This window comes from Giraffa tippelskirchi, chromosome 10, assembly GCF_054371585.1.
Source record: "Giraffa tippelskirchi isolate mGirTip1 chromosome 10, T2T-mGirTip1v1.2.pri, whole genome shotgun sequence".
NCBI lineage: Eukaryota > Metazoa > Chordata > Mammalia > Artiodactyla > Giraffidae > Giraffa > Giraffa tippelskirchi.
Window position 1 is genome coordinate 122279129 of NC_137284.1, and position 25883 is coordinate 122305011.

The window sequence follows — 25883 nt, forward strand, 5'->3', positions numbered from 1 at the left end:
AAACCTGCCCCTGAATATGAGGGGAGGAAGTGGGGGAGGGGGGAGGGCTGATTTCCTCAACTCCTATCTGAAGACGCCAAGCTGAGAAATAGATTATGAATATTACTTAAAAGTTTCAAAAGAAACTACTAGGAAGTTTAAAATCAAATGCATAAAATCCAGATTACTGGAGGGGAAAAGTACAACAGCCAAGAGAGCAGTAGATGGTGGGTAGAGGGGGAGGAGGTAACATCAGTTACCTTTCTGAGTGTTTGTGATGTGCGCAACACTGACAGAACAACATCACTGTGCAGATCCAATGAGGTAGGATTTTCGCAGCCTTGTTTCATGGACCGAGAGACGTGTGGCACAAAGAGGCTTGAGCGCGCCAGTGTGGAGCAGAATACACCGGGGCAAAGGCGGTTGGGGCAGTGGAGGCTTCAACTCCCCTTTAAAAGGCAGGCCAGGGGAAGGCAGACAGGAGAGCCCTCAACGTTTTTCTGTATTATATCCTGAATTATTTTCAGTTTTTTCCAATTGGGCTTATACTATTTTTTTATAATAAAGTTTTGTTTTTTGGAGGGAAAAAAGCTCTTGGTAGAAAATTGAGAATTTAGCAAAGAGCAGAAAACATTGGAAAACAAGCAAACAAAGCCCAAAACTCATTCAGGGCAATAATTCCTGCTGGCATCTTAGCCCATAGCCCTCTAGTCTGCAGTCGTCTGTGTTTCTTCTAGTTTACAAGGCCACCCACTAGTCACTGGCTACTTGCCCTGAAGCAGCACATTAAGCCACATTCCTAACCCTTACACTGTGGTCGTGGGGCGTTATCAGTCAGCACACAGGAAATTAAGTGTTCTAGTCTACCAAAAAAAAAACACCAAAAACCAATATCTGAAGGGTGTTTTTCTGCCTGTGATATCTTTTATTACCTAATAAAGGGTCTGCTGTTTCAAATCGCAGGACTTTAGAAAGCAATTTAAAATTTCAAATTATTTTTTGTACTATCTATATATATATAAAAAAAGCCCTGTAGCTTTGTTTTTCTCAACCCTAACCGTGCCCTGGGGCTTTCTGTGCGCCCTGGGGTCCTTTTTTCCTTTCTACATACCACTCTCCCTTCTCATTCTACTTTTTGCCAAGCCTCCAGGCCTTCTAGGAGGAGACTGCCTGTCCACCCTCTTCACACCTCTGCCCGCAGGCAAACCTTTCCCCCCAGACAGGGCCACAGTTGTCTCTCTCATCTCCAGCTCTCACCTGCCGCCCAAAAACCATCCTCCTCCTCCCAGGGCTGCCATCACCCCAGGCAGCTTCCACACTGACTTGCCGGATCAACCCCTGGTCTAAAGAAGCTGAACTTCCAGAGCTACATCCAAGGCCTTGTCATCACAAACAGCCGTTTCTATTCAGATTTTAAATAAAATTGTAATCCCCGGTCACAACCTTTAAATTATTTCACTGCTTTGTTCTTCTATAGAAATCTTTTTAACCTCATTCAAACCACTAATCCTTCTGTGCTCCACCTTTCTTCTTGTCTATCAAAAAGTCATAGTTTAATTAGTAATCTACCAACCTAGAAGCCACGGTTCATGACCTGAATGGCTCTTTCCTTTTTCTTTCTGCCAGGAGCTCTCAGCTCTGTATCAACCAAGCAAAATACCCGGTATTTCCCACACATGTGCAATCACAGGCCTTGCAGTGACTTTCACGATGTTTATTACCAACTCCAAGTTTTTAACAGGTCCTTCAATATCCTTCCACCCTCAGATAACCTGATATCCTATGCTGCTAAGTGAAGTGAAACTCGCTCAGTCCTGTCTGACTCTCTTCGACCCCATGGACTATACATTCCACGGAATTCTCCAGGCCAGAACACTGGAGTGGATTGCTGTTCCCTTCTCCAGGGGATCTTCCCAACCCAGGGATCAAGCCCAAGTCTCCTTCATTGCAGGCAGATTCTTTACTAGCTGAGCCACAAGGGAAGCCCACTCCATTTAGAACGAAGCACCAATTTGGTACCTTACTCTTTAAAGTTTTCCATTTTTTAACTCAAAGGAAGGGCTCTCTGATGGCAGAATTCCAACAGTGGATGGCTGGCCCCACCACTAATCACACCACGTGTGAGCTCCCCAGTGAAGGTGACACCTGTCCCTAAACAGAAGACACACCCTGCTCTGACAAATACTCACCCACATACTCAGGAGTGCCCATGATCTCTCGGAGTTCTTCGCTCTTCTTCATTATTCTTGAAAGACCAAAATCCACTATCTTAATGTCACCCAGTGGAGATTCACTTGTCAGCAGAATATTCTGAGGCTAAAAAATGACACCCCCAAATTAATAAACCATGATTGTGTATGAAGAGCAAAAAGAACAGGTAGCCTGTAAAACATACAAATTTTACCTGTGGAACTGAGAGTGAGAAATTTACCAGTGGACAGTCATTCATTAAACAGCTCTGCTTACAGCACACTTCCTATGTGTAGGCAGGAGGCTTCGTACCATCTCTTCTCTGATGCTAGCTCCTCCTCAGTACATAAATTTGCATCTATTTCTATCTTAAAAACCAAACCACTTACTAAAAAAAAAAAAAACCCCTCCCCTATGACCCTGAATCTCTTTCTACCCAATCCACTCCCTCCCTCAAAGCTCAGCTGTTGAAAGCAAGGTCACTAGACCTTCGACCACTTCTCAATCCAGTTGAATCAGGATTTGTCCCCTCGGCTCAGTCTGCTCTCACTAAGGTCACATTATCTTTAATAGTCGAAGGCCCACCAAGTCTGGGTGTCCTTCAGGCACTATTTTGCAGGCACTGACTGCTGGACAATCAGGAATTCCTGGACATCCTTACAGTCGCTCTTAGATATATCCCTCCCTCTATAGATCCCTCTCCCTTTTCTTGGGATTTTTTTGTCCTCCTTTTAAGTATTGGTGTTGCTCAAGATCTCTTGCTGACTGACCTTCTCCTGACACTCTGCATTCTATTTCTGAGCAATTTTATCTACCAGCAAAGTTTCAGTCCTCTCCAGACTCACAGCACCAATTAAAATCAGATCTTTTCATCTGGCTGAAATATGCCACACCTCCGGCTTCCGCCTCGGGGCAAGGCCTTCAATGCAGGAAACACCACAGGCACAGATTCCCATCTCAATGCCCAAGTCAAACACTGGGAATCGTCACAAAATTCTGTCTCCATTTTCTACCACTGTCAGATCGAATGAAGTCACCAGTCATGCTCATTCTAGTTCCTAGACCTCAGTATCTCCTCCGCTTCAAGTTTGGGATTTCATTATTTCCTACGTGGACGCGACCCTGCATCTCTAGTTTTCCCTTCAGCCCACCCTTCTCATACAATCATCTTCCCATAATGGACGTCTGATCCCGGTGTCCTCCCTGTGTTGTCCAGCTGCCATTCTTCAGCAACACACAGCACTCTGATGGGGTGGGGGTGGGGGTGGGGGTGGAGGCGGCACGGTGATGGTGAGCACGACCCAAAGCCACAGAATCAATGAGCTTCACATTCCTGGAGGCATTTTCACTCATTTGAGGAAGACGCTTTGGCGTAAAAAGTCAAGCAGATATATTATGGACTAGAATGTAAGATTCATCAGAATTTTTTAAATAAAGTATGAGACGTGAAAGAGTTTGTGTTTGCTTCATAAAGGGTCTGCATTTACTGTCTTTTGTTATTAAGAATATTTCTAAAGATAAGAAGTGTGCATACTTAGTCGTGTCTGACTCTTGGCAACCCCATGGACTGTACCCGCCAGGCTCCTCTGTCCACGGGATTCTCCAGGAAAGAATACTGGAGTGAGTTGCCATGTCCCCTTCCAGGGGATTCTGTGGGGAATCTCTTCCCAATCAATCGGGCTGTAGTCCCTAAACAACACACATGGTACACACCTCCGGCCTTGCCTCTGCTTGGGAAGCCCCCTTCCCACACTGCCCGACAAATTTATCCTCGCCTCTCACTTCAGGCATGGTGGGTGGGTCTCCTCTGCAAAGGCTTATACAAGACAAACTGCTCTAACAGTAATTTCCTATCTCCCCTGTCACACCTGTGCTCTCGGGGGTGGTCCTGATGGTCACCCGCCTTTCCTTCCACTCACACCCAGCTGCTCCATCTGACTTCTCATCTGCGGACCAGGTCACCAGAGGTCAACGGCACATCTGGGGCTCTCGTCTGAGCACCATCTCAGTGGCACTTGACACCACTGCCCCTTCCCTGTTTATGGACTCCTTTTCTCTTGGCTTCCAGAAAAAAACACTCCCGGCTCTCCTCCTGACTCTCGGCTGCCGCTATTTCCTCTTGTCGCTGAATAACTAAGGCTTTTCTGCCTATAGTGAAAAAACCATACCGTGACCAGTATTATCTCTAATTTTGTATAAAAACCTGTTTTGTTTCTTAAATTACAAAAAGTTTGGCTACAGTAAACACCTGAAGCTGAATAAAAACTAAAACAACAAATTGCTGTCACTACAGAAGCCTCCATTGCAGAGGCGTGCTCAATGGCTATAAATACCCAAACCAGAAAAAGCACTCGCCTGCCCCCAAAGATTGAGAAGCTTAACAGATCAGTGTTAGAATCAATTTCTCTTTTCAATGAGGTGTTGGTAACATAAACCTCCTTATAAAGCCACATTCTCTTTGTTACTTAGCTTCTAGCTAATTTTTCAGGGAAAAAAATCCTATATAGCACTGTGACTGTAAGTCCCCGACTTCTCAAAGCAATTGTAATTTTATTATAATAAAGAAATACTACTTACAATCAAATGTCATTTTTCAGGCAAATTAGATGAGAGGCGTTTGGCTCTGAATATATGTTCATCACTGCGCATGCTTCGCCCTTCCTAGTACACCAAAAACGCCAAGAGAAGTACTGCTAATCACTGGATCTGAAGGGTCATTTGTGATTAATAAGGCATGCTCATTCTGGGGATGTCTGTAAATGCCATTTATTCCCTTAAATGTTTTTCCCTTACATTTGGTTTACGCTTTATATTCCCTGAGAAATGCTTTCTTTAGTCGTTATTCAAAAGCTTGCTGGTCGAGTGGTAATGCAATAAATTCTGTATTTGTATGACCAAATTATTAGAATGTTACTGTAGTAGTTGAAATTGAGGCTTAGTCACAAGTGTCCATGATCTGCCAAAGTGAGAGACCTTAAACCCTGGAAAGAGATTACTAGAGAAAACACACGTCTCATAATAAAATCACAGCCATTTCATGGAATTTCACAGTTATGTTTTTTGTGTCCTCTCAACCAACTGTGCCCTGGTTTGACCACCGGTACATTTTTAAAGTAGAACTTACTCCTCTAAATAAAAGACTATAGTCTCCATCAGTCTCTGATGCAGAAATAAATCCACTTCCATAAGTGAAAATAAGTGCTAAAAACAAAGATAAGAACCTTAAAATTTACAGCTCAGTCAGTCCTCCTTTTTGTAGAATCCAGTTCACGATCAAGGCTGTGGCTCACAATACTTAATTCTAATTTAGGATGCACGCATCCCGAGTAGGTAGAAAGAAAGAAAGAAAAAAAGAAAGAAAGAAAGAAAGCCCATTGAGGGGTAATGGGGATGGAATACACCATCCTCAGACAACAGGAATAGAGACATCTTCCCAAAATCTTATTCCTCACCTTCAAGGGGGAATCCTTTTATCTAGGTATCTTCACCTCTGCACATGGTCTATTTACCATTTACTGAGAGTTACCACTGGATAAGACCATTGTCAAGTTGAGGCCAATAAAGCTTAAAGTACCATGGACAAAATTTTGAGCAACATTTTATCAGGCAATGAAAGTTTAAGTTAAATTGACTTTTTATGCACTAAAACCCAGGTCAGAATACAGAAGTAGGTTAATAATCCTGCCTAAATAAATTGGAGGAACTGTTTAGAAATGTTACATGATACCAATCTTTCAAGTAAAATGCTGATGCCTAAACATTCAGTGATCAATTTAAATCTCAAATGGAAAAGTTCAGCTTCTAATGCCTAGGCTGCTCCTCTCCTTCCCATCATACACATCGCAGTGGGGGCAGGTTTAATGACTGAACACCCAGTACAGAACAGTGAAAGATCTGACCAGTACAAGACCACTGGAACACAAACAGCCTTGGTTATTTTAATTTTTTTGACTTTTATTTTTTGGAAACATGTGGGATCTTAGTGCTCCAACCAAGGATGGAGCCTTGAGCCTGCATCCCCTGTATTGGAAGTGCAGAGCCTAAACCACTGGACCACCAGGGAAGCCCCAGCCTTGGATTTTAAGACTGCATATTTGTGCCCCTTTTGGTCAGGCCTCCTCCTGGCTGATGTAAAAGCAGGCCACTATGCCCAGGACCAGCTCACATTACTGAGATGATTTTGAGACTTGAGCTTTGCCCTGACTCTGAACATTTTGGTAATCCTTGAAATACCTCAAACATTTTCATTATATTTGTCGTGCTGATCTGTGATCAATAACCTTGGCACTGGGAAAGATAGTAGTGAAACTTGCTCTATTGAGATATTCACTTTACTGTAGTGTCTGGAAGCAACCCTGCGACTTCTCTGAGGCCTGCCTGCATCTGGCTGAGGGTCTTCAGTGAATCAGTCTTTGGGCAAACTGCCCGAGGTTTTACCTGACTGAATAGTGTATTTCCCATTCTTGCAATTATCTCTTTTCATAGGGGCAACTCTAATAGTTGCCTAACTAACTAACTTCTGTCTCTGGGACAAGAATTGCCCATTTTCATCATCATGGGGAATAAAAATGGTCTAATGACTCAAAGTTACCATATATATTGGGGTTATCATTTTTTACTGGGCTTCCCAGGTGGCGCGAGTGGTAAAGAACCCGCCTGCCAATGCAGGAGACATAAGAGATAAGGGTTTGATCCCTGTGTCAGGAAGATACCCTGGAGAAGGAAATGGCAACCCACTCCAGTATTCTTGCCTGGAGAATCCCATGGACAGAGGAGCCTGGAGGGCTACAGTCCATGGGGTTACAAAGAGTCTGACATGACTGAAGTGACTTAGCACACACCAAATATAAGAAAACACCTTTAGCTCTGCAGCTTAGTCTTTTAAGCTCTTATCAAGACTGAGAGTCAACATTATAAACACACTGTCACTGGGCAGATGGCTATTAAAAGGACAGTAGACACTCTTTGTCCAGACTCACAAGGGTCATGGAAGCCAGCTTGGGAATGATCTTTTGGTAGAAATCATTCCCGTCTGCATGGCTGCCTTTCCAACGCTACCTCTGACCTTTCCCTCCACAGTTTACTAAGAGCCGAGCTGGACTACGTGTGTGAAGTGCAAGAGGGCAGGAGAGAGGCTGAGAACCCTCTGGGCCACCTTGTCCTCAAGCTCCTCTGGGTCTGGGAAACATGGAGAGTCTTGTTTCCAACATCAAAGGCCCATCATCAAAGCCTCTATTAAATCTGGAAAGTATTCTACACCAAGTGTACTGGGGAGAAAGGAATATAATTTATACTGAGTGTATTGGGAAGAAAGGGATATAATTTCCTTGTGTAAATACACAGTTGAACCTGGTAGTCAAGAACTTAATATTCACCCTTGACTGCTTTCAAGTAACATCAAAGATGCATGACACGGTGTCGGCAACCTGTCTGACTTGCTACTTAATTAGTTCCTAGTCTGGACAACGTCGCAGGTGGAGCTGTCATAAATTGAGAGCTCATTTCCTAAAGGTGTGATATTATTTAAATCGGGGTTCTGTTCATGGAGGTCCTTTCTACATCATAAAACTAGCAAAATGTCATAAAATTAAATGTATGATTTTACAAAGTTAAGTGTGTAAAACCAAACATGAGAGAAGGCTCAGCACAAACACGACTTTGGGGAATTTTTTTTTGCATGGCTGATACTGAGGCTTCTTAAAAGTCTGAGTTCACTGAAGCCTGGACTGCAAAGACCATCCCCTTCCTGGCAAGTGTTCCCTCGGGAAGCATGGGTGGCTATGTCTTGCAGCAAGGATTTTTGAATTTCTAATGCACACGATACATTCAAGGGAAAAAACAAGAGCTCCAGCTGCCTGGTGCATGCTCTTAGGGTTTCGCCAGGTGATCTCTAAGGCCACTGCAGCATCAGCCTCCTGGGACTACACGTGGGTGCACACGTGTCCACATCTGCCCTCAAAAAATGTCCCACAAGCACTCCCATGGTCTATTGCGGTGTAACCGCCCACTTTTGACATTCTACTAAGAAATCAGTAACCTGGAAAAAAAGAACTGTTTACAGAACGAATTTACCTGATATCTTTCAGAAGAGAACAAGAAAATTTCCAAATTGTTCCCTTTCCCCTGTATTTTCCTGTAGGAAACTGGTATTCGAAGGAGTATCTATTCCCCTTCCACCTTATTTCAAATGGAATTTGACCAAGTTTCCTTGAGGAGTCACCCTCCAGGTTACACACTGCACACTTCTCCTTGAGAGTGCTCCTTCATGCAATACAGATTGAACACTGCAGCTTATACAGAGCAGTACGGATGCAGTATGGCGTGTGTTCAGCATGGTGTGTGTAAGGTGTCAGAGCATGCCATCCAGCAGCAGTTGTGGGTGGAGCCTGGATCCCCAGGAGTGACATCACCAGGAAGTCCACAAAGAGTCAGACGTGACTGAGCAACTAAACCACCACCACCACTAGCATTTCAAGCCCTGTCTCCACCAGGAAGCCTGCACCCACCCAGAAATATTGTTGAAGCTCCATTTCTAGGGCAATGTGTCACTATTTATCTTTCCAGGTACACACATGTGCATTTTCTCCCTGATAAAACTGGCTAGAGGATAAGAATCAAGATTCAACTCTTACTTCCTTGTAACTCAATGACACACATAGACCTGACAACTGTTTGAATAAATCACTGTGAAACATTTCACATCTGGGGTGTGATTCTCCAGCAACCTTAAAACTGGAAAGTGATCCAGTTTTCTTACCTTCAAATCAAGATGAACGACATCATGAGCGTGTAGGAAGCAAACACCTTCTAAAATCTGCCTCATGAGTCTCTGAACATCTTTTTCCGTGAAAGCTTCATCTCTGTCTGCAACACACTGGTCAAAGATTTCACCTCCAGCCGCACTAGAAAAGAGGAGAAGCACATTTTAAGTAAAGAGGAAAAGGACTCATTAAAAACAGTTAAGTCTTTTTGTTTCTAGTATTTATACACATTAGGAATTCTTATTTAGATAGATATTAATTTGAATGTGTGTAAACTTTTGTCTATTTACATGCTGAAATTCACTTTTTAAAATAAAAAGTAAAATCTTCAATATGAGCTCATTGTAGCATTTCCAAAGCTAAATAAAAACAGCTTAAGAACTTTAAGAGCTAAACCTAAGTGGTAAAATATATTAACAAAGTTTCAAGTAAGAAAATTTTCAAGAATTTTTGGTTACAGAATACATAAAATCATTATTTTTGCAAAAAATGCAAATAATGAAAATAAAGCAAATACCGTCCACTGACGACCCATTCCCCAATCCAAGAGCCACACTTAGAGGTAAGCTTGTAGCACTTGGGCATACTCCATCCTTCCAGTTTTGTTTTTAACAAACATACTTAAAATGCATACAAAAATATTAGTTTTGTGGATTTTTAAAGAACATATAAATGGTAACATAGGACACATTCTACTGATCCTGTACTACTACTTTTTTAAAATTAAACATGCTTTATGTGTTTTTTCCATGATGGTTTTTTATCTATCTACCTCATGATTTTTCATTCCTGCAACCTTGTGAATAGATAAACCATAGTTTATATATGAAACGTCCCCAAAGGCAAATTTATAGAGAAAGAGAGCACAGAAGTAGCTGCCTGGGGCAGGGGGGTGTAATGTGCATAAGGATGTTACTGAAAGCATACAAATGTTTTAAAATGGGTTTATTGTGATGGTTGTACAACTTGGTAAACTTACTAAAACCTGCTGAATTACACACTTGAAGTCTGTGAATTATATACTATGTAAAGTATGCCTCAATAAAATAATTTAAAAAACCTCATAATTTACTTAGCTATTTATTCCCCTTTGAAGGACAGTTAGGGTGGTTTTTTTTTTTTTGGTCTAATTATTCATGATTATAGACAATGTCGTGATGAGAAGGTGCATGATATTCTGGTCTGCTCCTGTGCCTGCAGTCTTCAACTTAGATACTGGGAGGAAAGTGCTGGAGTGAAGGGACTGTGCTTCTTAAACTTCGGTAGCTATGACTTAGGCTCACAAAAGAGCAGTATGGACTTCTAGTTTCTTCCACCTTCTGGCCAAAGCAACTCAGTTTCTGTTTTTTCCCTCTGAATAATTTTGCTAATAAAAAAAATCATTTATAATTTTTCCTTTCCTTTCAGCAGAAGTTCTATATTTAAACAATTTTTCCTTACCATAAATGACAACTCATGTCATATTTCAAATTTTCCTTTCTGTGTTAAAAAAAAAAAAAGACTGGGTTGCTTCCATGAAGTTGCTACAGAATTAATGTGAAATATATAACACCAGGCAGCCATGCCTGGTCAAACAAAAGCTACTCATTCATTTCCTTTTCATAAGGTAACTTAGTTCTGTTTTTTCTTTTTTGTTAGGGCAACCTATTCTCCAAATTGTGTCTAGATAAGGAAACAAAAATTTTCACAAAAATCATTTAAGAACCTATTTAAGTTTAGTTAAAGAACTGCAGGTGATAAGAGTGAAAGAAAATAATTCATTGGCTGGTTTAGATTTTCATTTTGGTTAACCCTACACAACTGATTCTTGTTATATCTTAATTACAGTATGAGAAAACCGTATGTGAAAGCATCAAAACAATTTTTATGTAATTAACTGTAAAATGGCCATGACATATTCAGGCAAAGTTAAAGTACTATTTAATTCGAAAGAAAGGAAATCGTGAGCATTTACAGCAAAAAAATAGTAAATTCATGACAACCTGACAGTGCTGTCTGCTGTGAACAGGGAGATAAGATGAGCTGAGTCCACTCGGTCCCCAGCAGCTACAGATGCACCAGGGCGCGATGTACAGTCAGGGCACAGAGTCTCTGCACATACAGGCTACAATCTGCTGAGTACACTCAGGATGGCCTATGATCCTCAGCTGGGACAGAGAACTGTCTTTTGGTTGCAAAAAGTTTCTCAATCTCAATTTTCTGTCCTCTGGGCCCCTCAGCTCAACACTACCATCCACAATAAAACTGAATAGAGCTTGATTTACATAAATTCAAGGATTTCTTTAAGATTAAGAACAATTTATTATTAGTCTTTTCCACTAGCTATTCACTCATTCTTGCTTTAACAAAAGGGTTTCCTCTGTTTTCTCAAACACAAGATATGAAGGGCAAAATTAGTTTTCTAAAAATTCTTAAGGCTATATTGGGTTGGCCAATGGGTTTTGCCACAAGATCTTATGGGGAAAAAGGTGGGGGGGGGAGGGGAAAGACTTGAAAGAAGTTTTTGGCCAATCCAACACTTCAAACAGAGACTACTGTAAAGAAGCTATAAAAGCCAGCCTTCCGTGATCAGTAAGGCTTACATACCCTCTAGGTACAATGTACAATCACCAAGTCATTTTACCCTGTTTACATTTAAGCCTGACCCATTAACCAACTGTCATTTTAACTAATGGAACCAAGTGAAGTTTTACTATGGAACAACCTGAGATAGTAAAAGCATCTGTTAAGTATGGCAACAGAAAATACAAGAATATTAACAACTGCTTTGCACAAAGCACCTTCATTGACATTGAAGCTAGAACAGCAGGAAGAATTTTGCTGGGCCCATCTTTCACTACAGCAAAATTTTCAGTTTTACTGTAGTACTCTAGTAGTGCTTATTTTCCATGACTTTAAATTATTTAGAAACTAAGTTTAATTCATATAACTTTTTATCCAAATATTTTTTATAGAATGATTAACTGAAGGACTTTTCAAAAAATTTTACTAAAACTATTTTTATACAAAATATTAAGAACTATGAGTTTCAACTTTCTAGTGGTCCTCAGAAAATTATAAGTATCTCTTTGTTTACATTATTCAGAGTCATATAAATGATGTTTAGAAGCTAAGAGTAACAGAGTTTCCCTGGTGGCCTGCACCTTAGCGAGATCCTAGCTCCCAACCTCACACCAAACACTCTTTTTTCTATCTAAACTAGTATTTCCATTTCTATCCTGCTTAGAGGCCCAGTATGGATCTTTACTCCCTCACTATTCAAATTTAACAAATATCATTTAAATATATTAGAGGCCCTGTGCTATGTGCTAGAGATAAATTATGAATAAGTATGTATGAGATTTCTTGTACTAGTGGGGAAGAAAAAAATTAAAGATATTTTTAAGAATTATGGAAGATCCCCTGGAGGAGGAAATGACAACCCACTCCAGTATTCTGGCCTGGGAAGTCCCATGAACAGAGGAGCCTGGTGGGCTACAGTCCATGGGGTTGCAAAGAGTTGCACAACTTATCGACTAAACAACAACAACAAACGCATAAATATATACAGGTATGAAATTACACATCAAGTTATTGATAATTTAGCAAGTGAGCAATTGGAAGGAAAAAATATTAGAAAGATGATACTTACTCTCAGTCTTCAAGAATGAACAGGAATCCACTAGATGAAATGGCCAAGAGTTTGGGGACTTCCCTGGTGATCCAGTGGTTGAGACCTCCCTTTCCAATGCAGGGGGATGTGGGTTGGATCCCTGGTTGGGGAGCTAAGATCCCACATGTCTCCAGGCCAAAAACCCAAAACTTAAAACAGAAGCAATACTGCAACAAACTCAATCAAGACTCAAAAAAAAAAAAAAAAAAAAAATCCCAAAGAGTCCATACTAGGAAGCATGGACACGTAATAAGGGTGGTGTGAAAATATAGGATACACTCCACAAGGGTAAGTAGCTACACTTCCCCTTGCAGCCAAATGCTATGGAATTTGCCCTCTAGCCATAAACAATGTGCCAAGTATATGAATCAACTATTTTCAGACGTAAGAACAACAGGCAGTTAAGACCATTATCCCTGAAGTAGGGACACAAACAAGCTGAGCTCTATGCTCAGCTTATAGCTCAGTTGGTAAAGAATCCACCTGCAATGTGGCAGACCTGGGTTGGGAAGATCCCCTGGAGAAGGGATAGGCTACCCACTCCAGTATTCTGGCCTAGAGAATTCCATGGACTGTACAAAGAGTTGGACATGACTAAGCTACTTTCATTCCACTTCCTACTTGGAGGTAATTTATGGAATGTGGTACAGGGCTGGGGAGGAACCCAAGCAGAATATGGCAGGCAGCCTTGCTAAACTGAGAAGGCAGGGAGTTGGGCAAGGCTAAGGCAGCTGGATCTTGTAAGCAGAGTACCAGGGAGGAGGGTTCTACACAGAGAGAGATCTGTAGACATCTGTTCAGTCATATCCCAGAGTCTCAGACAAGATACTTATATGCACATTCACTGGGTAAAACTGTGAGGTCAGTTCAGGCAAAAAAACTGCCAGGAAATCATAAGCTGAACAATTCTTAGCATTCACAGAGGACAGAAGATATTTGAATGTTGCCCTTTTTGAGTAGAAAACCCATGCCAAGCACCTGGGGCATTCAGCAGACCCCCCAGGATGCCATATTATAGTCTTATTAAAGGCTAAAGTACTCTTAGACCTGCACTAATAAGGCTGATCCACAAGTAATTTAACTGCCTGCCAAAATAAACATCACCATTCTTTTAGTGGAAGATCACAAAATCCACCCAAGCACTATGCCATTCTAAACGTCTGGCGTCCTTCCAAAAATTACTAGACATCTGAAAATGCCACAACTTACAACTAACAGGAAAATAAAAACAGACCCAGAGATGATGGAATTGCCAGGAAAGGACTTTAAAACAGGTATTATAAATACACCCAGAGATTTAAAGTAAAATATGAACATAACAAGGAGATGGAAGGTATGAAAAGAATCAAATGGAACTGCTAGAGAAAAAAACAAAAGCAAAAACATTTATAGTGAAGATTTCACTGGGCTTTAGAGCAGATCAGACCCTACCAGAAGAACCAGCAAATCTGGAGACAGAAATGAAAGCCATCCGTCTAAAGTATGGGTGGTGTGGAGGAGAAAATAATAAATAAGACCTAGGGACCTGAGTTATGAGAAACCTAGACAGAATATTAAAGAGCATTACTTTGCAGACAAAGGTCTGTATAGTCAAAGCTATGGTTTTTCCAGTAGTCATGTACAGATGTGAGAGTTGGACCATAAAGAATGCTGAGCACCAAAGAATTGATGCTTTTGAATTGTGGTGCTGGAGAAGACTCTTGCGAGTCCCTTGGACTACAAGGAGATCAAACCAGTCAATCCTAAAGGAAATCAACAACAAAGGGATGTGAGCGACAATATGGAACAGTTTGTGCTTAGTCGCTCAGTCGTGTCTGACTCTTTACAACCCCCCATGGACTGTAGCCTGCCAGGTACCTCTGCCCATGGGGCTTCTCCAGGCAAGAATACTAGAATGGGCTGCCATGCTCTCCTCCTGGGGATCTTCTGAACCCAGGGATCGAACAGTTTAACACACCATAATTGAAGGAACAAGAGAAGATAAGTGGGGGCAGAAAAATATCTCTTAAAAATAATGGCTGAAAAATCCCCAAATCTGTTAAAAACTAAAAGATCCACAAAGCTCAATAAACCCCAAGCAAGATAAACAAAGAAAATCAAGCCACATTTTGCTCAAATTGCTGAAAACCAGTGTGAAAGAGAAAAATCTTTAAAAAGGCACATGTACAGGGGAATTAAGAATCAATGGAGACTTCATCATAAGCAATGTAAGGCAGCTGACAGTACAATGACATCTTAAAGTACTGAGAAAAACGTGTGCCCAGAATGGAAGGTGAGGTTGGAGAAGTACTAGCAGTAGATGAGATAGAAGTTAGACAGAAAAGCACGGGATGTGGTCCAAACAATCTGAAAAGTCCTGAGTAAGGCAATGATGGCTAGTATATAATGCTAAATGTCTCCTTCAAGGGCACTCCCGAGCCTCTCCCTTGGAGTAAAGGTACACAGCTCATGGCTAAAGGCTTTGGACTCACACACTCTTGTGCTAAATCTTGGTTCTACTACTTGTGGTGTGATGTGATCTTAGGTTGAATTATTATTCTGATATTTTTCTCACATATAAAATCTTGTTCTAAAACTTATAAATAAATTCAGTTGCAGCATTCAAAATCAGTATACTGAAGTCAATGTGTTCCTTTTATATACTAACAATGAACTATCAGAAAGAAAAATCAAGAAAACAATCCTATTTTCAGTAACATCAAAAAGAATAATTCTTAGGAATATTTTTAACCAAGAAATCAAACATCTGTACATGGAAAACTAAGATGCTGGGGAAAAAAACTGAAGATGACACAAATAAATGGAAGGATAGTCTGCTCATGATCTGGAAGAATTAATATCATTAAATATCCATGCTACCCAAAATGATCTATAGATTCAATGCAATTCCTATCAAAATTTCAATGGCATTTTTCAAACAGAAAAAACAATCCCAAAATTTGTATGGAACCACAAAAGACTCCAAAAAGCCAAAGCAATCTTGAGAAAGAACAAACCTGGAGGCATCTTCCTAGTTTCAAAATATATTACAAAACTACAGTAATCAAAACAGTATGGTATTGGCACAGAAATAGATATACAGATCAATGGAACAGAACAGAGAGCCAAGAAACACAAACAGGCACATATCATTACTCTATTTATGATGAAGGAGCCAAGAGTACAAAACAGGGAAAGAACAGTCTCTTCAATGAATGGTGCTTGGAAAACTCAATATTCACATGCAAATGAATGAATCTTACACATACACAAAAGTCAACTCAAAATGGATCAAAGACTTGAATGTAAGACCTGAAACCATACAACTCCTAAACATTGGGGGTAAGTTCCTTAAAAACAGTCTTGGCAATGATGTTTTTGGATTTGACAACAAAAGCAAAAATAAACAACTGGGACTACATCAAATTAGAAAGCTTCTGCAGAGCTTAGAAAATCATCACAAAATGAAAAGGCAACTATGAAGTGGGAGAAAATATTTGCAAATCATATACCTGATAAGGGGTTAGTATCCAAAATATATAAAGATCTCATACAACTGAATAGCAAAAAAACAAATACTCCAATTTAAAAAAAATGGGCAGAGGAACAATAGACATGCTCACAAAGAAGATGTACAAATGGCCAACAGACACATGAAAAGGTCCACAACATCGCTAACAGTCAGGGAAATGCACATCAAAACCACAGTGAGCTATCAACTCACACCTGTTAAGATGGCTATCATCAAAAAGATGAGAAAAGTATTGGCAAGGATGTGGAAGAAAGCAAGCCCTTGAGCACTGCTGATGGGAACATAAATTGGTGCAGCCACTCTGGAAAACAGTATGAAGGTTCCTCCAAAAATTAAAAGTAGGACTACCATATGATCCAGCAATTCTACTTTTGGGTATGCATCCAAAAGAAATGAAAACAGGATCTCAAAGAGATATCTACACTTCCGTGCCTTATTCACAATAGCCAAGATACAGAAACAACCTAAAGAGTCTGTCAAAACATGAATGGATAAAGAAGATGCAGTATATATACAATGGACTATTATTCAGCCATGAGAAAGAAAGACATTCTACATTTGCAACAATGTGGATGGGACTTGGGACATTACGCTAAGTGAAACAAGTCACACAGAGAAGGACAGATGCTGTATATCACTTATATGTGGAATCTAAAAAAGCCAAACTCACAGAAACAGAGATTAGAATGGTGGTTACCAGGGACTAGGGGGTGGGGAATAGGGGAGCTGTTGGTCAGAGTATAAACTTCTAGTTAGAAGGTAAGTTCTGGGGATCTAATGTAACTATAACTATTATAGTTAATAATACTGTATTATATATTTAAAAGTTGCTAAAAGAATAGATCTTAAATGTTCTCACCACAAAAAAGAAATAGTAATTATGTGATGCAGGTGTTAGCTAATGCTCTAACATTGCAAGATATAAGTATATCTAAACATTGCAGACCTCAAACTTACATGTTTTGTCTCAGTTATATCTTGTAAAGCTGGAGAAAATTAAAAAACTATCTCTTTCACTAAACATTTTTTGGAGTGAAGGGGTTATGCTGTTTTCACTTTCCTATTACCAGCACCTATTAGTATCCAGTGCCCACGGCAGGTGGAATGGGTAATACAGTAATCATGGATCTGTTTCCATAACAACAATCTGTTGATATGGCCAAGAATTTTAACAACTCAATGTCTAAAGTCTAATTCTAAGACTTCCTCTTCAAGCAAAATGTATAACACAAAAAATTTTGGCCAAACCATATGGTTTTATGGCTCTAGAATCATGACCATGAAAGCAACAGAAGCCACCAAAAGCTTCTAAGCAAGGAATAGTATCACCACATCCATGTGTCGGTTACCTACCTAATGGGAGCCTGAGGGACGCCCTAGGATTGAAGCCAGGGGGATCAGCTAAGCAGCTACAGGGAAAGTCCACAGGAGAGGCAGTAAGGACCCAACACAGGGGAAAAACAGCAAGCACAAAGGAGAAGGCACCAGCAGGGGAGAGAGTTAAGTGGAAGACTTGGTAATTCATTATACAAGAGCATTAAAGGAGATAAAGCAATCTAGGATAGAGCCAAGGTTTATATTTGAGCGATTAAACAGGGACACCAGTGGAAATGGGGAACGGGGCATGAGAAGCACAGCAATGCAGGGGTGCACGCACACACTGATCCTGCATTGGTCACTAGGCAGCTGGAGCTTAGGCAAAGGTCTAATATCGGAGACAAAGATTTGGAAACACCCAGCATGTAAATAATAGCTGAAGCCACAGAGAGTTATTATCCAGGGTAAATGTGCAGATCATAAACACATGGCAAGAGTAATACTAATGAACTGTGGGGAGCACTTATATAGGGGTAAAGGCTCTAAGATTACAAACAAAAAAGGGGGGGGAGAGCCATGAAAGCTAAGGAAGAACATAATTTCAAGTGAAGATGGTATAACATCGAGTGTTTAAAGAGCGTAAGAAGCAGAATGAACACTAAAATGAGGAGATCGATTCCGGCAAACAGGGCTGATGACCTCATGAAAGTTTTAGAGGAGCAGATGGCATCAGATTGAAAAGTGATGGAGTATTGGCAGCTAAACAAATGGATGGCTCAATGAAGTAGAACAAAATTGACTAGAAGGTGAGGAAAGCTGTAAATTCAGAAGAGAAAGGCAGAACAATAGTTCAAAAGAGTCCAAGCTGAGGACGAGGAATTTTAGGAGAGAAGTGACTGAATTATTGGAAGATGGATGGAAAAGAATCACTTGAGGTGGGAGGGACTCTCAGAGAGGTTAGAAAAGTGAGTAAAACACACAACACAGGTCCTAGAAAAGGCAGGAAGAGAATTAAAGAACAGAAGTCAAAGTTTTAGCCTTGGAGTTAAGGAATGGAATCTCTTCCTGGGAACAGAGGAAAGGTGGATGAGAGTGTCAAGAGTGGGTGATGCTGAGCAGTGTGCATCTGATGGCCTTTATCTTCTCCGTAAAAGAAGAGAAGGCTTGGTATCTATCAAGTGGGAAGTGGGTGACAGTACGTGTGATCAAGGATTTCATAAGCTCCTGCCCTCCTGCTGGGAATGTTAAAAGAAGGGGATGAGAGATTAGGTAAAGAATTACAAAACTACATCAGAGCCCAGCTGAGGATGGAACTCTTCCTTGTGTAATAAGCAGATGGAAGACTATGCAAATCCTCCCAAGATTGGGCAGGAGGAGGGACAACAGCTTAGGCCCCGCGTTTTAAACTGGCAGAACGGATTGCAGAGGAAGAGCAAGAAGAAAGGCATAATGTGATGCACTGGTGAGGGATTAGCTGCAGTAACTACCCCAGAAGTGAAGGAATGTAAGGAAGTGAAGGCAGGAGATGATGGAGGACTAAGCGGAGACAGGAGGGAAGGTGAAGAGCAGGTTCTGTGAGACCGGGAGAGAGATAAGATGATGATCAGAGCATCACATTTCAGACAGTCCCTCTCGGATCAATTTCCAATTCTAACCAACCCTCTCCAGAACAAACTGAGAACCAGAAAACTCGAAACCAAGGTTTTTTGAACATGAAAAACAACTTCATTGAGATATAATCCACATAGACTACATTTCTTAACCATTCAATCATTTGTGGCTATTTCTCATACAATGAAAAATTCACAGAAGAAAACATGTTCACGCTTTTTGTTGTTCACATTTTTTTTCTTTGAAAGGATTCCTACAAGTCAAATTATTGAATTAAAGAAATATATAAACACAATGCTCTTGAATTATATTATCAAGAGGAAGACACTATTTTGGACTTCTTTAGAAGCCATCCAGACTTCTCCCTCTATAAACTTTTAAACGTAAATAAGGTAATAAGTACACACGTTATTTTGTAACATTTCTTTTTCTAACTTAAAATTTTAAAACATCTTTCCATGTCAGTGCATTTTTATCTACCATATCTTTTAAAGTGACTGCATAGCAATCCACCTTATGACATGATCACTTACTTAACCAACCTCTATTAAACATTTAGAGTATTTTTTTGTTACATAGATACTACTGCGCTAAATGTTTTTGTAATACGTCTTTGCATAATTGCCTGATTATCTACTTGTGAAAAAATTTATGTATAGGAAATTCCTGGGTTAAAGGGTATGTACATATTTTAATGCTTTCGATACACACTTCCACACTGTCCTCTGGGAGAGTTATAACAGGTAATATTCTCACTGTAGTATAAATGAGATGATCCAATCCATGAATATCACGTTTCTTTATGATGCTTGCCAATCTTATATAGGGGGAAACTGGCAACTTATTTCACATTATAAGAATCAATATTTTTCATGTATGTATAGGCTATTTACATATATGCTTCTGTGTGGAATTTCTCTTTATATCCTTCGTCTATTTTTTAAAACTAAGAGGTTCATGCTTTTGTGTATACTGGTAAGATCTAGCTATATATTTAGAGAAATCATTTTGGGTGAACAGATATCAAAATTATTTTCCCCTGAGTTTGTGTTTTCATTTTGTGTTTTACTAATAATGCTCTCGAATGTATTCAAATCTATCAATCTTTTCCTCTGGCAGGAGAAATAGAATTTCTTTTTTTAATTGGAGTTTAGTTGCTTTACAATGTTGTGTTTCTGCTGCACAGCAAAGTCAATCAGTTCTAAAGATGCACATGTTTCCTCTATGTCAACAGAGTATTGAGTAGAGTTTCCTGTGCTATACAGTAGGCTCTCATTAGATATCTTTCTTTTTTAATTATTTTTTTATTGAAGGATAATTGCTTTACAGAATTTTGCTGTTTTCTGTCAAACCTCAATATGAATCAGCCATAGGTATACACATATCCCCTCCCTTTTGAAACTCCCTCCTATCGCCCTCCCCACCCCACCCCTCTAGGTTGATACAGATATCTATTTTATATATAATACTGTATTTATGTCAATCCCAATCTTCCAGTTCAGCTCACTCCACTCTTTCCCCCTTGGAGTTCGTCTGTTTGTTCTCTATGTCTGACAGGATTTCTTAGGAAGAAAAAACTGTCCTTCATTTTCCAAAGCTGTTTTCTCTGCTGTCCCTACTTACCCAAATTGAAAGCATGGTATGAATCCCAACAATTATTTCTGAAAGAAGGATTATTAACTTAGACCATATGAACATATAAGAAATTATATCAAATGCCTTTTAATATTGTACCAGTTACGTCCTTAAGAAGGCCTCTAATAAGAACGTAAGAGAACTGTATTTTCAAAAGAATTTCACTAAAGAATGAAGATGAAAAACACAACATATATGTATCCTTGAAAATTTGGGATATGTCGATAAATACACGAAAAAGTTTTGGAAAATCTTCAGATTTCCAGAGAACCAGGGCTTGCTAGGTTATCACAGATGAGTGGCATGTATAAAGGAGTGTGGACTAGCAAACAAACTCAGTAAGGAGGACAATACTTACTATTCCAGAACTAAGATCATTTCCGATGGTGTCTCGTAGACTTCGTGTAAATTAATGACCCACGGATTGTCCTGGGCTAGCTCGAGTACAGCGATTTCATGAACTATTTCCATCCGACAGTCTTGGCCCTTTCTTCTTTTTCTCATGAACTTGGCGGCAAATTCTTTTCCAGAATCTTTCCTTATGCATTTCCTCACCACTGCAAATTTCCCTCTAGAATTAAGCAAAACACAGTCACTGTTAAAGCTGACTTTTCAGAGGTGATAAATTTTAATGAAATTTCCAAACAGTCGTCAGCAGATATTTAAATTTAGGTCATATGCAAACACTCAAGTAGTAATATAACTTGGGAAACACCTCTCTATAAATAATATGCAATGGGCAAATCTGCAAGACTCATTCTTCTAAATAGAGGATAACCAAATATTTAAGCCAATATTTCTTTGCAGCATTATATATATATAAATAACTTAATTTTTACACATTTATACATAAAATAATTTGAATCTTAAAAAAGCCATCTGACTTTTTAAGAGAAACTGGTTATCAAAATTCCTAAACTAACGGATTTCACTGTCACTAATTGACTCTAAAAAGACACGATCACCTTCCAAAGTTATTTAAAGGTAGGGATCTCATTTGTATGACATCATTTCAACTACAGCATCAGCTGGAAATGTTTAGCTTTTCTATAAAGACAGATGTAACAAGCCTTCTTTGATACACTCTACTGCCATATTATTACACTAATAAGTCACACAGGGGATCAGCACAGCATATTGATTATGGAACAAGGTCTGGAATTAGATTTGGGCATGAATCCCAAAGAACGGCTCCACCCACTCACTCGATGCGTAACCTTGGGCAATTCATTTAAGCTCTAACTTAAGAAAAATCTCATTTTCTTAATCTATAAAGGAGAACACAAACAGAATCTATTTCACAGGGTTGTTGTGAGAATTAAAGAATATAATACATGTCAACTGCTTAGCATGGCACTTGCCACATCCTCAATAAAATATTATGAAGCAAACAAATCACTGAGCTGTAATAATTATCACCCATAAACACCCAATACCCCAGCTGGAAGGCAACCTAGAAATCAAAGTTTTTTTTTTTTTAATCTACTGCCAAATGCCAAAGCCAATGTCTTTCTTTCAAACTGTGAGGTAGTCTTTTCCTCTTGTGGGCACACATTATTTTAGTAAAGGCTTTCATTAGAAGCCTAAACCTGCCTTCAAGAGAAGAGCTGTTGTCCACATCTTTTGCTGAGCGATACAGGACCAACCTGACAGTCTATCAGGTATTGGACACAGCTGACATGATCTGTTAATTGCTACTCCCTTTTCCAATTTTCAATCATTCCTCGTCCCCTTAGGGTCTTTGCTGGTAAAATGTGTCAAGCAAATCTCAAGCAACTGCTCCAAGTATAAGCTCAAAGTGCTTCATGATTATTATTTTGCTGAGGTTGGCCCAATACAAATTAATATGCCTTTCGGAAAAAACTTGACAGGTTTTTCCTATTTTCATAAATAAAACCTCCTCTTGGATTCTTTCAAGCCAGTGTCTTGATACTATGTTTTAGAAATATACTTTAAAAAATTTCAAGGCAAGGCTTTAATTTGTGGTTAAATTCTACTTTCTAGGTTTGGGCCCAGCATTCTAGACTACCAATGTAATTTTGAGGACTGATTCTTCCTTCTTTGCTACTGTTAACCACAAATATGATGTTCATCCCCTCTGAATTTTTGTTACCATCAGCAATAAAAATGTTACATGAAAAATCCTTAGGGACAGCCTTACAGCTGATCAATTAGGTGGCAATCTACCTAATAGAACCGTAATTCAGAACAAGGCTCTCTGTGCTCAACAGGAATGTGAGATGAAACACTTCTTCAGGTCACTAGAGAGATTCAACAATAAACTATGCATCACAGGCTAATGCCTCTTTTTATTTAGCCCCACAAAATCATTAGGCTAATAACATCTCCATTGAGTTTTAAAAGGTTCCTAATGATCTTTGGATTTCTTTAAGGAAGAGAAAAAAAGTCATTAATCATTTGATTTTTTTTATACCTATATTTCTAAAGTTTCAAAAGAGGAAAAAGAGAAAGTCTAATTTGTAAAAAACTGACCAACATATAATTGACAACAAGCATGTTGCTATTAAATTAGAAATGCCTGGGTTGAACTGCCCTCAAAGAACTCCCACAGCAAACACATAGGTATTTAGTGTTACCGCACCTAACACTCCAGGCAATACAGTCCTGTGTAAAATTATAGTAAAATACTGCTGCTTACATACCTGTCCTGAATGTATTGCTATATTTCCGAAGACCAGAGACACAACAGATGAATGGATCCCTAACCTATAAACTCTGGGAACCCTTGTTATAAAAGAGCCATTGCTTAATTATTCAGAGGCCAGAAGCAAACAGGAGAGACCTATACTTACCCTGGGTCTCCCGCTAGGCATCCATTTCTTTGGGTCACCACAGCAGTTTGCACACCAATCACTAATCTTGACACCACCCTTGTTTTTGAGGAAGCATTCAGCTGTAGGTTTACCCTTTCTCTTCCCCGTATCATGCACTTCTTCCCCGTATCATGCACTATCCTGGGAGTCAGCCAACCCTTCTGTAAAGGGCCAGATAGCAAATACTTTCGGTTTTGCTGGCCAGCTGATTTGATCACTACCATTCAAGTCTGCTGCCGTACAGTGAAAGGAGCTGCAGACAACAGGTCAATGAACAGGGGAGGCAGAGTTTCAAAAAAAAAAAACGAAACACAACTTTACCAGCACTGAAATGGGAATTTCGCATAGTGTCCATGTCATTAAATATGACTCTTCTTTTGACTTTTCAATCATTTAAAAATGTACAGATCACTCTGTATAGCTCGTGAGCCTCATCAAAACAGGCAGCCAGCAGGGGGTGGCCAACTTGTGCCCTATTCCACGCTGAAGAAAACTCCTCCACCGTTCTGATACTGCACACCACCGAAGCAGATAGCAGGACAGTAGATCACAGGAAACAGGCATTGCCTTCATCTCAGGGTGACTGGGGCGATGGGAGGGGAACCCTTAAAACTACTCAGGGAGTCAGAAGATGAAGCTAGGTTTCCGGGAACTGTTCTTTCTCTAGAGCCACAAGGCAAACAGAAACGTGAGGCTCAGTCTTCAAGGTGTGGGGGTCGAGTGAACACACTAAGAATTAGACAGTCACGGTTTCCCTAAATTCCACACCCTGCAGTGCTCTGTTCTGCCTGCTTTACCACAACTTCATGGTAAAAACTGTGATTATATCTCAGCCCTTTAAGTCATTGAGGTCTCTCCAAAGCATGAAATAAATGATGTTTCTCTGACACTCGAGGCCGCAGTTATATGCAGGGACTTGAGGCCGATGAGGTTCAAAGGACGTAAGACGTCTGGTTTCACGTTTACTTCCTTAGCAGATTTAGCCAAAATTCTTCCTAGATTATCAGGATGTTTCAGTTTCCGGAGCTCTTCACCCATTTCACAAACATCTATAGTTCACTATTACACACTAAACTGAAAACTCTGATTTTCATTAATCATTTGGCGGTGGGGTGGGGTGGGGGGATATTAGGAATGAGTACATTTCAGAATAACAATGATAACACACTCCAGGGTAGACCGGAAGGATAAACAAAGATAACAACAGGAAGAGACATTTGAGTCAGACCCACCAGTCTAAGCTTCCTCGGAACAAGGACTGGGTTTTTACTGATCTCTGTATTACCAGTGTGCAACTGGAAAAGCTTAGGAAGGCTCAGTGAACATTGGTAGCTATGACACGCTAGGTAGCTGGTGCTTTATTTCCCAAGGTAAGAATGGGCACCTATGAGACTTTTACCTTAGTAAAAGTTTTAAAAAGCTAAGATAAATGTTTTAAAAAGCTAATTCTGAGTGTATTGCCAAGTGTTAACTAGAAACTAGGGAAGCCAAGAAAATGGCTCAAGGTAAGGGGTCTGAACTAAAGTAGCAGCAGCAGAGGCTGGGAAGAGAGGAAGTATTTACAAGGCATTCAAGGTCAAGACAGACTGAGCTTTGGGCAGAGATGAGGGCAGAAGGGAAAGGCGGAAGAGGACTTGGAGATCTTTGTCCTGGGTAATGTGGTACCATCCACTGAGAGGAAAAATCAGAAGAATGGTAACAGATTTGCAGAGGGTGGAGGGAGGGGAGTATGTGTTAGGCTTAGGATGGGAGAAGTTTGAGGTGTCTTTCTCTGTAAAGAAAATTTTATTTACTAATAGATAGATTCCAAATATAACCAGTGTTGGGTTACCACACAAAGGTGAACACACATTAGAATACTTAAGGCTCAGGCAAAGATAAAAAACTGGAGGTGCTGATTTGAGTGTATATAGAGGAAGCAAAATAAGAGTGAGTTCCAAGGTTCTAGGTTTGATTCTAGATTACAGTAAAGGGCTTTGTTTCCACCTGTATCCTACTATTTAAGCTCTTCCGACATGTTACAATTTTTTGGCTACGACTGTCTCCCTGGCGCTACTGTGAGTTTCAGGGAGCTGGCCTCTTCATCTCTGCATCTCCATGTGTAGTGCCTGGCACACGGCAGGTGCTCAAACACAACATCAGATAACAGCCTAGATACATACACTGTTCTTGTTATTTTGCTAAACAGAAGTTCTATGGCAACTCAGCCTCCTAAGGTTTAATATTTTAGCCACATAGGGCTACTTGCCGTTCTCTTTTTCACTGAATTTTTCTGCACTGTGCTTGTTTTATTGCCAATGGCTGGAGTGTCTTGCATTGCTACTGCTACTGAAATTCCATCCATTCTTTCAGGCTCAGCTCAAATGTTGTTTTCCCCACAAGATTTTCCCATG

The 25883-nt window shown here is 40.0% G+C and overlaps 1 protein-coding gene across 1 annotated transcript in view; it reads right to left on the reverse strand.

The window, feature by feature from the left end:
* The window catches only part of STK17A (serine/threonine kinase 17a), a 33962-nt gene that overhangs the window by 2334 nt on the left and 5745 nt on the right, over positions 1-25883 (reverse strand). Inside the window, exons 2-4 of the mRNA XM_081535297.1 lie at positions 21015-21227; positions 8927-9071; positions 2169-2295 (exon numbers count right to left, since the gene is read on the reverse strand). Coding sequence (XP_081391423.1) covers positions 2169-2295; positions 8927-9071; positions 21015-21227 — 485 coding nt within the window. The remainder of the gene's footprint in view (positions 1-2168; positions 2296-8926; positions 9072-21014; positions 21228-25883) is intronic.